We start from the raw sequence: 15,927 nt of genomic DNA on the forward strand, positions 1-15,927 counted from the left end.
CACGTGTTATTGGCTTCTTCCTCCGATTGGTTGAACGGATCGGCGTTCTTATTGGCTGTAGGAGGAGTCAGCCTGGCTCGGGCGCAGGTAATGGAGGAGGAGTGGTGAGTGGGCAGGTGAGTGCTTTCCTCTCGTCATGGTGACCTTACCGTCTGTCAGGTGCTGAGCTGCGACTCAATGATACAGTGTGTAGCCCTGTAATATACGTATATGATGGAGACTACTTCTCTGTGTGGAGCGCTGTTATCACGTTCATCATCCTGCTAGTGTCACATATTAGTTTGTGACAGCCAATATGGCCGCTATAACAGCTCCCCCTGCGGTTTTCACCCAGACCCCGCAATGTTATATAGATATGTGACCGCTAGATGTATCACCACGTAACATGGCTGTATGGGTGACAACTAGTGTGGCGGCTGTCATGGAGGCCATATTGGTAGTCACCCAGCCTTATCAGATACAGATATTAGAAAGGACTGACTAGAACTTGGCAGGAGGACAACTCAAGGACTTAGAGGGGAATTCCATGAAATTTATTGCAGGTTTTACATTGAGTGACCACATACCCTTAAAGGGGTTGTCCTATTTGGATTAGGGCATATGGATGTCATTGAGGGGTGTCCCCTAATTGAAATCCTTCTCTATGAGCCCGTCTCTCGCTCCGGTGGACTCAATCTGGCAATGTATAATAAGTGAATAGGTGCCATTTAATACTCCAGATCTCCTGCCGTAGAGGAGCCAGACATGCAGCGATTAGTTCATCATCTTGGCTACTTTATCCTAAGGAGGGGGTGTCCAGATGAGACATCTGTCAACTTTGGACATCCCCTAAAATAAATTTTTCAGAATTTGACCAAGATCAGTCATTCTCCTGACAGACCCTGTCAATGGGGATAGAAAAACGAATCATAACGCATCCAGGAAACCGATCCCGATAAATCCATCATATCTGCGATTGATCCTGTAAAGATGGACGCCATGACACCAGTGTGAGCGGAGACCTGCGGCTCATGAAAACAGCCACATAACGGCTTCATGCAATAGTCATATACTTAGAGAAGGATGAGATGGCAGCCGAGGGGATCCTGCACGGAGCGGTAATATGCCACAAGACCTGGACCCTCTTGTTTTACTGAATCAAACAGATCGCCATAGGTTTCTATAGGGATCTAAGTTCAGTTCAGTAGAACCACTGGGGGTCCGGGTCTTGTGGCGGTATTATGATTGTCTGAAACTGGCCGTGTCCTGAAAATAATTCTCAGATAAATGCCTTTGGCTCGCCCCTTAATCAGTTAAAAATGCCTTTTAAGGCCCCATGCACACGACCGTAGATTTTACCCATAATTACAGAGCCATTAATTTCTATGGCCGACGGACACCTTCCCTTATATTTACGGGAAGGTGTCCAGGCCGAAGAAAGTTTCTGTAAAAAATAGTACACGTCCTATTTTTTATTTTATTTTGCGGACCGTGCTCCCATACTTTATAATGGCTGCACGGCCTGCAAATGCCGGTGGCTGTCCGTGGTCGGCCTTGCCCATAATCTCGGACCAGGATTACGAGCACGGTCGTGTGTATGGGGCCTTAGGCCGGGTTCACACATCATATAAATATTTTTCTGCTGAACTAAACGGCACTAAAATGACCAAATTTCATTCATTCATTCATTGCAGTGCACGCTTGCCTAGAATCCAACATTCTTTATTTTTTTTACACTGTAAGTGAACGGGGGTTGTTACTTTTGTGGTACTTTTGGTGTATATTCCAGAACCCAAGTTCTGTAACAAATACGTGATGTGTGAACCCAGCCTTACGAATCACGCGCGTCACACGGAAGTGCTTCTGTGTGGTGCGCGTGATTTTCACGCACCCATTGACTTCAACGGGTGCGTGATGCGCGAAAAATGGCGAAATATCGGACATGTCGTGAGTTTTACGCAGCGGACACGCTGCGTAAAAATCACGGACAGTCTGCACGGCCCCATTGACTAATATAGGTCCGTGCCACGCGCGTGAAAATCCGCCCTAACAATGAGAAGTGTATGACGCTGATCGGTCACTGATTGGTCAGCGTCATACACTCCTCTGTACAACGCCCAGTTGGTAAAAATTAAAAACACGCCCAGTTGTTCATTAACAAACTCATTAGCATAAATCTAAAATTGCTCATAACTTGCTCAAAAATGATCGTTTTTTAAAATAACCACTGCTGTTATTATCTACATTCCAGTGCCGATCAGATTATGTAGGAGATAGGGCATTTATAATCTGGTGACAGAGCCTCGTTAATTTCACTGAAATCTTAAATGTTTTTCATGGGATAACAACTTTAGCACCGCTGGGGCCCTGCACAGCCGCCACGCCATTCAAACTCCTACTCACTGTGGGTGTGCACAGAGGGGGGGGGGGCTGGGGACCCCTGTCATGGTGATCGTGGGTGTCCCCACGATGGGGCCCCCAGCGATCATACTTTTATCCTGCACATACATGATTAAACATTATAGTGGGAAAACCCCTTTAAAAATCTAACTTGTTGGAGTGTTCTGCTTGGAGGGGACGACAAACAAGCAAGGCAGTGGCTGATGGGATTTATTACCTTGTATGACCACGTGTCTTATAACGTTATAATGTCTTCTAGCAATAAGCAGTTATTTAGGATCCTACATATTTAATCTTGGTTTAGACTTTTGATCTTGTGCTCAGAAATACATTTCCACTATTGGGTGAACTTATCCTAAAGAACAGGACGAGGTTTGGGAAACTTTGTATTATCGCATCATTTTGATATGTGAAAGTTACTTTAACATTTGTGTATGGCATTCTTATTATTTATTTTTTTTAAATGTCATTTTTATTGACAAATTTTCACAGTTTGTTTTAAACAGACAAAAAAAAAAAATCACATAGAATATGCGTCATAGTTGAACAACACGCAATTTGTAAAACAAAATAAAATATAATCCAATCATGGCATATATCCAGGTTCACATAGTAGATGAAAAACCGTGCATTCTTATTATTTATTTTTCTTTCTTTTTTTTTTAAGGCAAAATAATGGATGAAACGGAGATCAGGAGACTTTCAGTAGGACACGTCCTGTGTGGACTGGCCGTTCTGTTCTCTCTTTGCGTCCCACCACTCCTCCTAGATGGATTCTCGCTTTTGGGAACGCACCTCACATGGCTCTGCGTCTGCTCCGTTTGTGTCATTTCTGTTAATTTTTTATTACGTTTAACACTCAAACCAAATCATTCAACCAAAAGAAGCTCATTTACACACAAGGTAACAGAGGGCTTGTCTGAGATTAATAAAAAAAACTAATAATTTTTTTTCTTCCAGAAACAGCACAGCGCCCCTGTTGTCCATGGGCTGCATCTGGTATTGCAGTATTTACTTGAATTGGGCTGAGCTGCAAAACCAGACACCGCTCATTGACAAGTCCAGCACTGTTTCTGGAAAGAGAAAAAAAAAACCGTCCTTTTTTTCTAATCTGAGCAATCATTCCAAAAAGAGCGCCAAATCCTTGACCCCTTTACTGTTTTCAAACTGATTTCTAATATTTTCTATTTCTTTCAGGTCAATAAACTTTACAGATCCTGTCTTTACTTCATTGTTTCCTGCTTGCTGTTCCATGGGATTATAGTTCTGTACGGTGCGTCTCTTGTAGAGTGAGTATGATTTATATTACCTGATGAGAAAATGATACAATTCCAAGCCGGTCAGATCATGTGTGTAAATATGTACAGTCTGGATAGTATCCTAAAATAGTAACTACACGATCAGCAAACTTTTTATATGTCATTAAGACAAGTTAAAAGTTTGGATCGCTAGGGGTCCGGGTGCTGAGACCCCCACTGTCGCTGAAACGAAGGTGCAGAAGCGCCCTCCTTGTCAGCCTGAAGACGGCTTACATACACTTCTGACTTGTCTCTGACGTAATAATAAGTTCTTTAGTCTTCGAGTCATCGATTTTATAGATTACACTACATATGGCATATCCTTGCCATCAAAAACACCCGAACCCCTGACTGATTCTGCCACAAAGTAAATTACCATACATGTTAGGCTGTGTTCACACCTCGTGGTCAATTTGTGTTTTTTTTGCCACGAAATCACGGCAAAAGCATGAAATTTTGATGCAATTTTGTAAAGATCATGAAAATAACACTAATTGACTGCAATGTGTTAACTCAGCCTTTATGGGCTTTTGAAAACCCCTTTCATGAGTAGTGGATTATTCCACTGCGGATTTGAGGGCATGCTTCGGATTTGTCACAATACAAAGGGTGAAATCTGCAGCAAATTGTAAGGCTCTGTTCACACTTGCACAGCAAGTCTTTATCGGGGTTCTGTTGAGATTTCTGGATGATGACGTGAAAACTAACGGAAACCTCGTTGGAACCCAATGGACCCCATTATAACCCAATGGTTTCCGTCAGTCACCATGTCATATAACAGATCCGTCAGAGTCACAACTTTCATCATAAACCGAAGCCATGACGCCAGTGTGGACAGAGCTTTGCACTCCCTTGTCGCTTACTCAAAGCAGCAGGTCTTTTTATAATCTCTCTGATTCAGCACAACCCTAAAATACCATTTTTTTTTTCTGTGTAGTGCTAAGTGAAAAGAGAACAAAAAAACATTTAAAAGGGTTGTATGTGATTAGAATAAAAGGTCTCCTGTTTTTGCCTTTAGAAACCGCACCACTGGGAGGTGTCTGTTGTAATATTCAAGTGAATGGGGCGAAGCTGTAGTACCAGACACAGCCCATGGTGGCGCTGTTTCTGGATAAATGCAGGTTTTTAATTTTTTTTTTTTTATGAACCCCCTACTTATGTATATTGTGCTTACATACACCGATCAGCCATATCATTAAAAACACCTGCCCAATATTGTGTAGGTCTCCCTTGTGCCACCAGAACAGTTCTGACCCGTCAAGGCATGGACTCCACAGGACCTTTGAAGGTGTCCTGTGGTATCTGGCATCGAGATGTTTAAAGAGGCTCTGTCACCAGATTATCAAATCCCTATCTCCTATTGCCATGTGATCGGCGCTGCAATGTAGATAACAGCAAAGTTTTTTGTTTTTTTTTAAACGATCATTTTTGCCCAAGCTATGAGCTATTTTACATTTATGCAAATAAGCTTTTCAATGGACAACTGGGCGTGTTTTCTCGTATTTCCAACTGGGCGTGTTTACTTGTTTTACTAACTGGGCATTGTGAATAGAAGTGTATGACGCTTGAAGGACCTGTGGGTGACGTCACGCTGTGTCTGCACTGAAAGAAGCTGGCTGGGAATGATGTCACCCACAGGTCCTTCAACCTTGGCATCGGAAGAGAGAAGACACCACAGCTCCAGGCGTACAGTTGAATTTGCAGCAGCATCACCATGTTCAGGTAAGCATAGTAAACTCCCTAGAGACAAGCATATTAACCTTTTGGACGCCTTTCAGCCGATGTATCTTCTTTGTCCGACGACAAGGTTGAAGGACCTGTGGGTGACGTCACACTGTGTGTCTTTAGTGAAAGAAGCTGGGTGGGAACGATGAGAAGTGTATGATGCTGATTCGTCAGCGTCATACACTTCTATTCACAACGCCCAGTTGGTAAAAACACAATACACGCCCAGTTGGAAATAAGAGAAAACACGCCCAGTTGGAAATAAGAGAAAACACGCCCAGTTGTCCATTGAAAAGCTCATTTGCATAAATATAAAATTGCTCATAACTTGGGCAAAAATGATAGTTTTTTAAAAAAAAAACACTTTGCTGTTCTCTACATTGCAGCGCCGATCACATTCAATAGGAGATAGGGATTTGATAATCTGGTGACAGAGCCTCTTTAAGCGTGTGCAACTTTGCTTCGAGAACAGATCTAGATTTTGGTTTATAGAGCTTATTCTTTTTCTACTTTCCATACAGATCAGTGGGGGAAACCTTTTTGTTTGCAGGCCTGCTCTCGTCCTTCACCACTTCTCGCTGTCTCTGTATACTAGGACCAAACTTTCATGCTTGGATTAGGGTCTTCAGTAAGGACGGGTAAGTTCTGCATCTATTGCTTATCTAGGTATATACATTTTATAAAATAAATAAAAAACTCTAGCAGATTATTGTAGAGCTCATTCTATACATTTAAATTATAGATATTCTTTTCTTGGATTTGCTTCATTCCAAAGTTCCAGCAATGCAAAAATAAGATGGTGGCGCTGTTGCATTGGTGCATATATAAAAATATGTGGTGGGAAATGGAACTGCAAGTTATGAATGCAGCTTCAATTCAAACAACAAGGGCCCACACAGAATCTCGCCATTCATAATCCAGTTTTAAGTCCATTGTTGGGCAAAATAATGTAGTTTGTATGACCAGATTTACAGACGGCAGGAACACCTGGTATCCTGTCCCAACCCAGGTGATTATTGTGAATAGTAGAGATCATATTAAAATCTTTCATGGGAAAGTTGTATTAGTCAGATATGTTTGGCCCTGTTCAAATCCCTTTTTGATCCTACATTTAATGCGGTATACATTTTTTAACATAGCAGCCTTTTCAATCGTTTTTCATGACATATATATATTTAACGGATGCCATATTAGCCTATGGGTGACACATGACGAACAATGGCAACCACTAGCTGTAGACTATTGTGGGATACGTTTAACAGATGTCATGATAGTTCATGACGTATACGTTAAACGTATCCCATATTCTATGGGTAACTGATGCCGCTGTTCGGCATCCGTCACAGCCTACCTTTGAAGTATGTGTTGGGAGCTTTTTCCAGCGTATATGTTAAACATAGGCCAAAAAAGAGTGAAATGATTGGGGCCTTATAGACTTGATATTTTAATGTTATGATTTTTATTGCATTTGCTGGGTTACGTGAAATGTTTTATTCTGGTTTGTTTCAGGGCGATGTCAGTCTGGGATCACAGTCTACAGATAACCACATTCTGCAGTATAGTAGGAGCCTGGCTGGGAGCATTTCCTATACCGCTAGACTGGGATAGGCCTTGGCAGGTTAGTTCTTCATTTCTATGCAATATATCGTAATAGCTGACCCCCACACCTACCGCACCCCACTCTCTCCGTAGTGGTCACGTGTAATGGATGTGGTGCTGTACAAATACTAAAACATAAATCTGGTACCCATGCCAGATCTATGCTCTGTAAAATGTACGGGGATAGCTTGTGCACAGTTAAGGAGGTATTTACACTACATCTAGCATTTTATATCAGAAATTGTCATTTAGATTTACGGTGGAGAATGACCTTGTATTAATGCATATATCCAATTATACTCAGATTTATTTAGAAAATAACTTGCATCAGCGATTTTTCTTCTAACCACAGCACGGACTGTGTATGGTCAGCGCTGCCGGCGAGTCATAAAGGGGGTTTTACACTGGGCGATTATCGGGCAGATGAGTGTTCATAGAATGTTCGTTGCCAATAATTGCCTGTGATATGCAGATGAACAAGCAAACGCTCCATCATCTGCTGGTCGTATCGTTTTAAAAAAGTAAAATAATATTGTTGTCGGTAGCACATCTCCCTGTGTAAACAGGGAGACGCGCTGCCGACATGATAATAATGTATGGGGACGAGCGATCGGAGTAACGACCGCTCGTCCCCATCCATAGCTCCGTGTGACCAGAGCAAACGAGCGCCGATCAACGATGTCTCATTGATTGGCGCTTGCTGCACCGGCCGGTGTAAAAGGGCCTTTAACTCTGCAGTAGGAGACAGAGCGTCCTGCTCGGTCTCTACGGCTCCCGTCTCCAGAACGGCCTCCAGCACTGTACAATATAATGTGATCCTACAGCGCTGGAGGTCACTCGATTGGACCCCAGGAGACTGAGCAGTACACTCTCTCGTACTGCAGTTATGAGCCGCCGCCAGCACCACAGACTATACACAGTCCGTGCTGCTGTTAGAAGAAAAATCGCTAACACAAGTTATTTAGGGAAACTATTATAGTACACATACCTGCTCTATAATGTTATTGAAAATTAACATGTACACTGGTCATGTTCCCATGAATATGTTCACATGCAGCAGATGTGTTGCAGAAATTTCTTCTATACATCAGAGTTTATTTCTACAGTCTGTACATCGATTTCTGCAAACCCTCCGATTAATCGGACAGTTGCACAAACTTCTGCCACGTGTGAATAGTACCCTAGAGCATACCCTTTATTAGTCATTGAATATTAATAAATGTTCCACTGCCCCATTCAGCATTTCAGGCATGCCGGGTGAGGAGGCAAATGACTTTTATTAGGCCATAGTATGCACTTGGTTAATGACCTCAGATGTATTTCTCCATTGAAAGTTTCTAGCTTTTCCAGATTATTCATGTGGAACCATTTCCATAAATTACATACTTACATTTCATGGTTGCTTATTAAAAGCCATTCCAATCTTCATGACTACTTTGATAATAGGATGGAAATGTTGGTAAGTGGAGGCTCTCGTTATAGTGTAATATGATGGATTTATTTTGCTGAAATAAAGACAAGTGAAGAATATCTCTGACGGGGACCACCGTCCAGCCTCCTCCTGCATTCAGCAATATGTACAGCCCGTATTTGGAACTTTTTCAACAATGGACATGATACAGAACCTTAATACAGCCCAGTGACTGAGCCTAAGCTGTCAGTCCACATGTCTTCGATGTGCATTGTGTGCAGGTGGCCGCCATATTTTACTAGAAAGAAAAGTCTGTACACAGAGACGCTTGTAATAAACACTGCACAGGTTTATTAGGCAATGATAAATGAACTCTGCTCATCACATCAGATCGTTGCTCTAAAGAAAAGCTGAGGCACATTGGCATGAAAGTTGTGCAGAGGCTCGCAGTGAAGTTTTTGCCAAGCTTTCCCGCGAGCGAAGTGATGGGCGTTTTCACAAGATAGACGGTGCCGCGGCTCTAGGCAATGCGGTTTCCTTATACTATTGGCATGTGCATCTTAAGAGCCTTCACTGTACAAAATAACAACATCCCACCAATCCTTGATATTTAATACCGGCTGCTCATCAGCTCTGCAAAGTCTTTTAATAACCCAGTGTTTTGTGTTTATTTCTGTACCGCTTGAATGTAAAAAAAGCAATATTAAAAACACAGTGCCTTGTAGTTATAGAGCAATAGAAAATACCTTGACGCAATATTTATGTAGAAGCTTAATGTACAACATGCAGCAATCTAAAAAACGCAGCTATACAAAAGCCACACCGGTTTAGTTACGGAGAGAAGTCTTGTATATAACCCAGTTTTTCTTTCACTCACTTTAAATATAGATCCATAATCATTGGTAATTCAAGATGTGGAAATTCATTGTGTTTTGCACTGAATGTAGACATTTTCCTCATATACTGTTCACTTCTCCGCTCGTTGAAGGTTGATGTTCCAAAAAACTAGGATTAAAGTGTAAAAGTCTTAAAGTTCAACCAGAAACTGGCGTCCACTTACATACTTTTTATGGACGTGAAGGACTCCTTTTTGGATTGGTGTCATGTTTTGTTATATAGGCTGTGTATACATTTGTTTCCAAAGAGAAGTTCTTGGAGAATCAACGACCACATAGCGTTCTGCAGATAAAGAAACTGCGCAGTCTGCATAGCCACATTCTCTGAAATCTGCAGTCAGGGAAATCCAGAGACTGTATTACATTGTATGCTCAGTACTACTTCCTTTATCAACAACTGGAGAATTAGCTTAAAGCGGTTGTCCCGAGACTGACATTCATCACCTATCCACAGGGTAGGTGATAAATAACTGACAGAGAGTACAGCACTCTGCTATCTCATAGACATTGAATAGAACGTCCGGGTGCATGCTGGACTGCCGCTCCAAAAAGGTCATTGCGGTGAGGAGAAATGGGGGATTGGGACCCCCAACTACAGTAAATGGTGGGAGTCCAAGCAGTGAGGCCTCCCGTGATTACACATTTATCATGAGAAATAAGAAAACGTTTTTCCAGCTTACCACTACTGCCATGGGTCTCCTGTGTAGCGCTCGTCTGACGTGTCTTCATGGGGAAAATAGAAGTTGAATTCAGAGTGAAACGTGGCTTGAGCCATGAGTAAGGATGGAGGAAGCGCCAGAAACATGTAGGCTCCTCACACCCACCCCCTGATGTTGCTACATAGTTTTTAAAGTTGAAAAGAAATAAAGATTGGATGTTTTACTCCTAAAGCGCTGGATTTAACTTCTATTTTCCCCACACATCTATCATTTACCCTGTGCGAAGGTCTCATGAATGTCCATCTGGGGACATCCCCTTTATAAGGGTTGCTTCATACAACATAATGATGGGGTAGGGTGGTTGTGGTTTACATTGTTTTAGGCTGGATTCACACAGGACACAAATATTGCAGAAAATCCGCAGGGGATTACAGTCCAAGACATTTGGATCAGATTTGAACAAATCTCATCCTACTGAACGTTTTCTAAATGGAAATCAGCATTGCGGTTTTTCAAAACTGCAGCATCCTCATTCTGTTCTGGATGTTCACAGTGGACTTACGTTGTTTCAGTGAACTAGGGGTAAAATATGCGCAATACACGTGCAGATTTTGCTACAGAAATGCAGTGGAAATGCATTTCTGTCCTGAGGGAATCCAGTCATTTTCTTGCAGGTCTTCGTAGTGATTTTGTCTTCTCCGAGGCTCTCAAATCACCGGTCATCAGACAGGCATGTTAACAAGTTGACTAAAAAAGGGTTAAACTAATGGTCGCGACTTATTTAATATGGTTAAAAAAAAATTATGTACCTTTTTTAGTTCTTTATCCAAGTTTATATTATAACATTAGTTTCGGTATGACCGTGCTGTGGATGTTGGTCACTATGGTGTACGGCTTAGACTTCTGAAACATTTCCACACATACTCAGTCAATGTTATGAGGGGCTGTTACATGTAATGCATCTACTGCTGTAGGTTAGTGCGCTAGGGCCAGCAAGCCTGCAATATACATTGATCCTATTCAGGAAAATGGAGATAGATTAGACAATGGGGCAGATTTACGAAGACTGGCGTTTTATGTGCCAGTCTTGTTTTGATGCCTGTAGGTGTAGAGGTGTATGCCTCTTAATAAATTTACTGCGCCTTCTGCTGTCCATGTGCCAGAAAGTGAAATCTACGCCAGCTATGCTATAATTTGCCATTTTTTTCGGCTGCAGGTGATCCTCCCCCTTATGCTAAGCCCCGTGCACCTTTTCCAAAAATGGCGAGCCGGCGTAAAACAGCTAAAAGTAAAAAAATCTTGTTATAAATATGGCGTGCCTTAATTTGCAACTTTTGACCGCTATAATACTGACGTGCAGCCGTTCCCCCCCCCCCCCATTGGGTTTCTATATGTAAGCTATTGTTGTTTGAACCTTCTTTTAGTAACTTTATATCCATGGCGATGATATTTATACAGATTCCAGCACGTTTCTGTGATCCTTATTAAAGTGGTTGTCTTGTCAAAGGCATTTTTTGGATATAGCGAGGTGGCCAAATTACCAGCACGAAGCGTCAAAGCGATTTACTAGCTTCACTTTGTTCTAGTCATTGGTGGGAGTCACATTTGGACCCCTGACGGTCGGACGAGTCCTATACCTCCAATGTCTACGATGAGGCAACCCGTTTAAAGGATACTGGTTAGATCTTTGCCTGTGGATATTTATGTCAAGAAAACTACTAAGGGTAATGGCCTTTAACCAGCAAACATAAAATGAATATAAGCCCTTGAGTTGCCTTAACTTTGTCTGTTGCTGGGAAAATAATAGGACCCCCATTACAGCACCCTCAGGAAGTGTCGCAAAGCTTACCAGACTCCTTCACATACGGTTATATGCACACAGTCCCCGAATATGAGCTGTACTGGATCTCCGTGTCAATCCTGTATTCACACAGAGGCACACGTGGTTTTTTTTTATGTAGCAGTCAGAGAAAGATATAGCATGAGGCATCGCAAACTGTATTACTGAAAATAATTCTTCTCTAAAAGCACAAATTTGAGAGAAAAATACAATGTCCCGCGTAGGTGCAAAGACTGCATTACAAATCCATATTGAGGACCTGTATTGCAGTCCACGTGCCGCAGCATACCTCCATACTCCTGCACATTTGAGTGCCTAAATCTACTTGTGCATCTCCTGGTCCGATATCACTATAGTCTGGTAAAGCTGGGTGACGGACCCCATGGGTGCTGTAACGTGGCCATTTTGGTTGTAAAGTCAAGAGCTATCTGAACAGAATTTTTATGAGGACAACTTAAAAAATGATTCTGGTAAACTCTCTGGCCTATTTGATGCAGTGTTCTCTCCATCAAGTTTAACAGGTTTTATTCACCCGTTACAACTTCGGGTTTATTCTTATTAATCTTAAATTTGGCCACTATTGCACTACATATCCCCTCCCCCAATCAGGGGTCCAGAAGAAGCGATCCTGGCATTACATTTCCGTCACCCCTTTCAACCCTGGTATAAGGGTTCCCACCGGGGCATATTCATTTTCTAGCCCCCTGATTTCAATTTGAGGGGCCTGTGAATAGAGGCAATTGCATCGACCACTTCAGCGTTATTAGTTCATCTATATTATGATCTGACGTGGCACTAAAGTAGGAATTTGATGTTTTCTTACAATTTTAATAAATCTGTAAATAAAAACCTCTTGGTATACGTTCTGGATAGAAATGTGCTGGTTTTACTTGTGCTCCTACCATTGTGCTAATAAAGCTTGTTTTATTTCTTCCTGTAGGTATGGCCGATCTCCTGCTCACTAGGTGCTACATTTGGATATGTTGCCGGTCTTCTACTAGCGCCATTCTGGATTTACTGGAACAGGAAACGGCTCACATACAAAAGCAGATAGTAAGAGCAGACCGATCCGTCGAGCTCCGGTGTGCGCGAAGGACTAGACCAAGCGCAGTCGCCACACTGCGCACCTGTAGCGTCGCTATAAATTAGACCCTGAGCATCCACATCTTTCCTTCAGAAAGTATGTAAGCAATCATGTCCTCGATGTGTTGCTGCAACAATGTAACTGTAAAGCAGGTCAATAAAAAAAAAGTCTTTTGTGCAGCCGTGGTACAACCGTTGTGTGCATGAGACGTACCGTGGGAGCGGAGCGCATTTCTCACGTGATCAGACAGCAGTTTATACATCTTGAGCCTATTCTCTTCTTCATGGGATTCTTCTTTGGAGTTAAAATCGCTATAATGGACTCATCGAACACAGATTTCAGACCTTTCTGTGTCAAAGCAGAACATTCTACGTAGCAGCAGGCCCCAATCTGTCAATACAAAAGAGTCATTTGTGTGAATCATCGATAAAGCTGCCGTTTTCTATGTCAATAGCTTCAATTATTTTTCACGAGCTCATGCATAAAAAGTCTTACTTAGTGTTAGGCCAGATTCACACGAACGTGGAGAAACTTGGACGTGAAAAACGTATCTTTTTTCACTTCAGAGGTGATCCCGTGCGGGTTCCGTTTTCACGGATTCCCGTAGACTTGAGTCTATAGAGGGATCCGTGAAAACGGAACAAAATAGGGCGTTCTATTTTTCAACTAACCCTTCATTGAAACAGCCGTGTGAACGGTCCCACTAAAATACATGCGTCCGCGTGACGGCCGTTGTTTTAACGGTCATCACACGGATGTACTCTACGTTCGTCTGAATTTGGCCCTAAGGCTGTGTTCAAACCATGTGTACACCGAACATATAGCCCTAACGTATGCAACTATATGTCATACGTTACCCACTGACCTGTGGTATGAATTTTTTGTAGAATCCATTTGTAATGAAATGCGTAGTAAACTACTTAAGGTATTGCAAATGGACACTTTACGTTGGGCCCAATATGGGCTGTGGACACACTCGCCGTATAAATGGAGAGCTCATAGCCTAGCCACTTGCCAATAACATTTTTGAGTTAAATCTAAACAAATACTTTGATTTATCGGGTTTTTTCCACCATAAACATTTATCCACATGATTACAAATATGGGGGTCGACCTCACAGCATGACCATAGTGAGGAGTTTGTATGGGGTGGTGGGCCAGTATGCACGCTGCTGCTGCTGCTGCTTCATACAAACTAAATGTTAGCAACAGAAACCACTTGGACTCGGGACCCCTGTACTAGTAATCAACGTAAGTCCCAGGGAGCGAACATTTATTGCTTATTCTGTGGATAGGCAATATGTTTATAGTGGAAAACCCCCTTTATTTATTGTTAAGCTATTGAGGATTATCTCACTTCTCCAGTCGCCTTTCTTCGTTGGAGGCTTCGTCAGGGGCCTGTGTCGAACATGCCGTCATTTTTGCCAGACAAAACATAGTGCGGCAAGCAGCGCTATATTGTCCCACAAAATGCTGGAAACCTGACGGCACCCATTAAAGTCAGTGGGTCCTGTCGGACGCATTTGGTGTCCATCTTACAATAGATCTGCTGCTCCTAGGTTTTCTCGTTATTTTGTTCTTCTGACAGAACAGAAAGGAAAACCTAGCGCAGATGTGAACAGAGCCTAACATAGTTTATAAGTCCTTCCAGTTCAGACTATTCTCCTGCAATGTTGATCCAGGATAAGCACCGTAAGCATGAAAACTGGCTCCTTTGCAGCGATGACAACGTGGTCATTGTAATGTGGGTAGGCCTTTATGTCCTGAGTTATGAGGATATTCGCAATACAAGCAATTTTTTGTATAAGGCCTTCTGTATACTAGTAAACTCATTTTCTGTATTTTTCTGTGGAAGCGGCTGCACCTTTGGCTCTGATCTGAGATGCTGACGCAGACTGCAGCTTGTGAGTCACTGCTGGAGGGGGGAGAAGGGAGGCAGTTTAATCGACGCTTACATCATTTTGCAGGCAAACGGAGAATTGCTCTTCCAAGCAAAATTACCAAAGAATTGCAGGTAAACCAAAGTACTGCAGCGCTGATCACCTTGGGGGTCATGCATTATTGCTGCTTATGTTAATAGCGTGGAGAGGTCCATCCTACCTGTGGGGAATCCTGCAGAGCGAGTGACAGGAACGTAAACGCCTAGTAATCCCATTTATCATTGTCTTTTAGTCAAATCCTTGATATGCTCATGAGTAGAACATTGCTGCCGTATAAACAGTCCATGTGGAAGCCTTATGCTATACTACGGAAGTATACCACTGTATGAATGAAGCGTAGGGGCAAATTCACATGGTCATAGTGACAGTCTGTTAGGTCTGTGTATTTGTTGCCAAAAGCAAGAGTAGATCCCATAACGGACAAGCAGAAAAAAACAAAAAAACTTTTCCTTCTGGCCTAGAATGGGATTTGCTCCTATTTTTTTGCACGAGTCACTGATCTATTTCAATAATATTTCACTGTTTAAATCTACCCAGAGTTTTAGAAGTGATTTTGCGTTATTTCACGTCATTATTTCCCTCCATTGCCCCTATAATTCTGCTTGCTGCTCTTGGAAACACATTAAATTCAGCTTCATCCCTTTTTTGGATGTGACTGTCATAGGAGCTCCCACAATGCACTTTTCCCTCACCATCTTTGAATACCATTTATTTATTTGTAAGTTTAAAATCCTGAGGTTATTCTATTAAGAAATTATCCTTACAATAGTTTGACCTGTTTTCTAAAAATAAGTTCCAAATATGAGTTAATATAGTATTCTGGGTTCTTGCAGCCACCACTAGAGGGAGCTTACTGTGAACTGTTTACACATTGAACTTATTAATAAAATAGTATGCGGTAAGCTCCCTCTAGTGGTGGCTGACAGAATGCTATGTTTTAAATCTATGTCTGCAGGCGATCTGGAGCTCTGTATAAGAAAAATGGTGCTCTGACTGCTATAAAGATATATAAAAAAAAATGAGTCTTCACAGTTTGGGACCTGAAAAAGACATATGGGGGAGTTAACATTTCTACACCATGGCGTAGCAATGTCGC

General features: G+C 42.1%; 2 protein-coding genes across 2 annotated transcripts in view; one reads left to right on the plus strand and one right to left on the minus strand.

Annotated features, from left to right (window-relative positions):
• The first annotated feature begins 29 nt into the window (after nucleotides 1-29).
• On the plus strand, nucleotides 30-13,070 carry PIGF (phosphatidylinositol glycan anchor biosynthesis class F). Its single transcript, XM_075863212.1, has 6 exons — nucleotides 30-116; nucleotides 3,047-3,282; nucleotides 3,577-3,668; nucleotides 5,924-6,040; nucleotides 6,912-7,020; nucleotides 12,748-13,070. Exons 2-6 carry the CDS (start codon nucleotides 3,055-3,057, stop codon nucleotides 12,859-12,861), a joined length of 660 nt encoding a protein of 219 aa, XP_075719327.1. The 5' UTR covers nucleotides 30-116; nucleotides 3,047-3,054; the 3' UTR covers nucleotides 12,862-13,070.
• The window catches only part of RHOQ (ras homolog family member Q), a 50,672-nt gene continuing 43,485 nt past the window's right edge, over nucleotides 8,741-15,927 (minus strand). Inside the window, exon 5 of the mRNA XM_075863213.1 lies at nucleotides 8,741-13,281. Coding sequence (XP_075719328.1) covers nucleotides 13,126-13,281 — 156 coding nt within the window. The 3' untranslated portion in view covers nucleotides 8,741-13,125. The remainder of the gene's footprint in view (nucleotides 13,282-15,927) is intronic.

This window comes from Rhinoderma darwinii, chromosome 4, assembly GCF_050947455.1.
Source record: "Rhinoderma darwinii isolate aRhiDar2 chromosome 4, aRhiDar2.hap1, whole genome shotgun sequence".
In the NCBI taxonomy this organism is placed as follows: domain Eukaryota; kingdom Metazoa; phylum Chordata; class Amphibia; order Anura; family Rhinodermatidae; genus Rhinoderma; species Rhinoderma darwinii.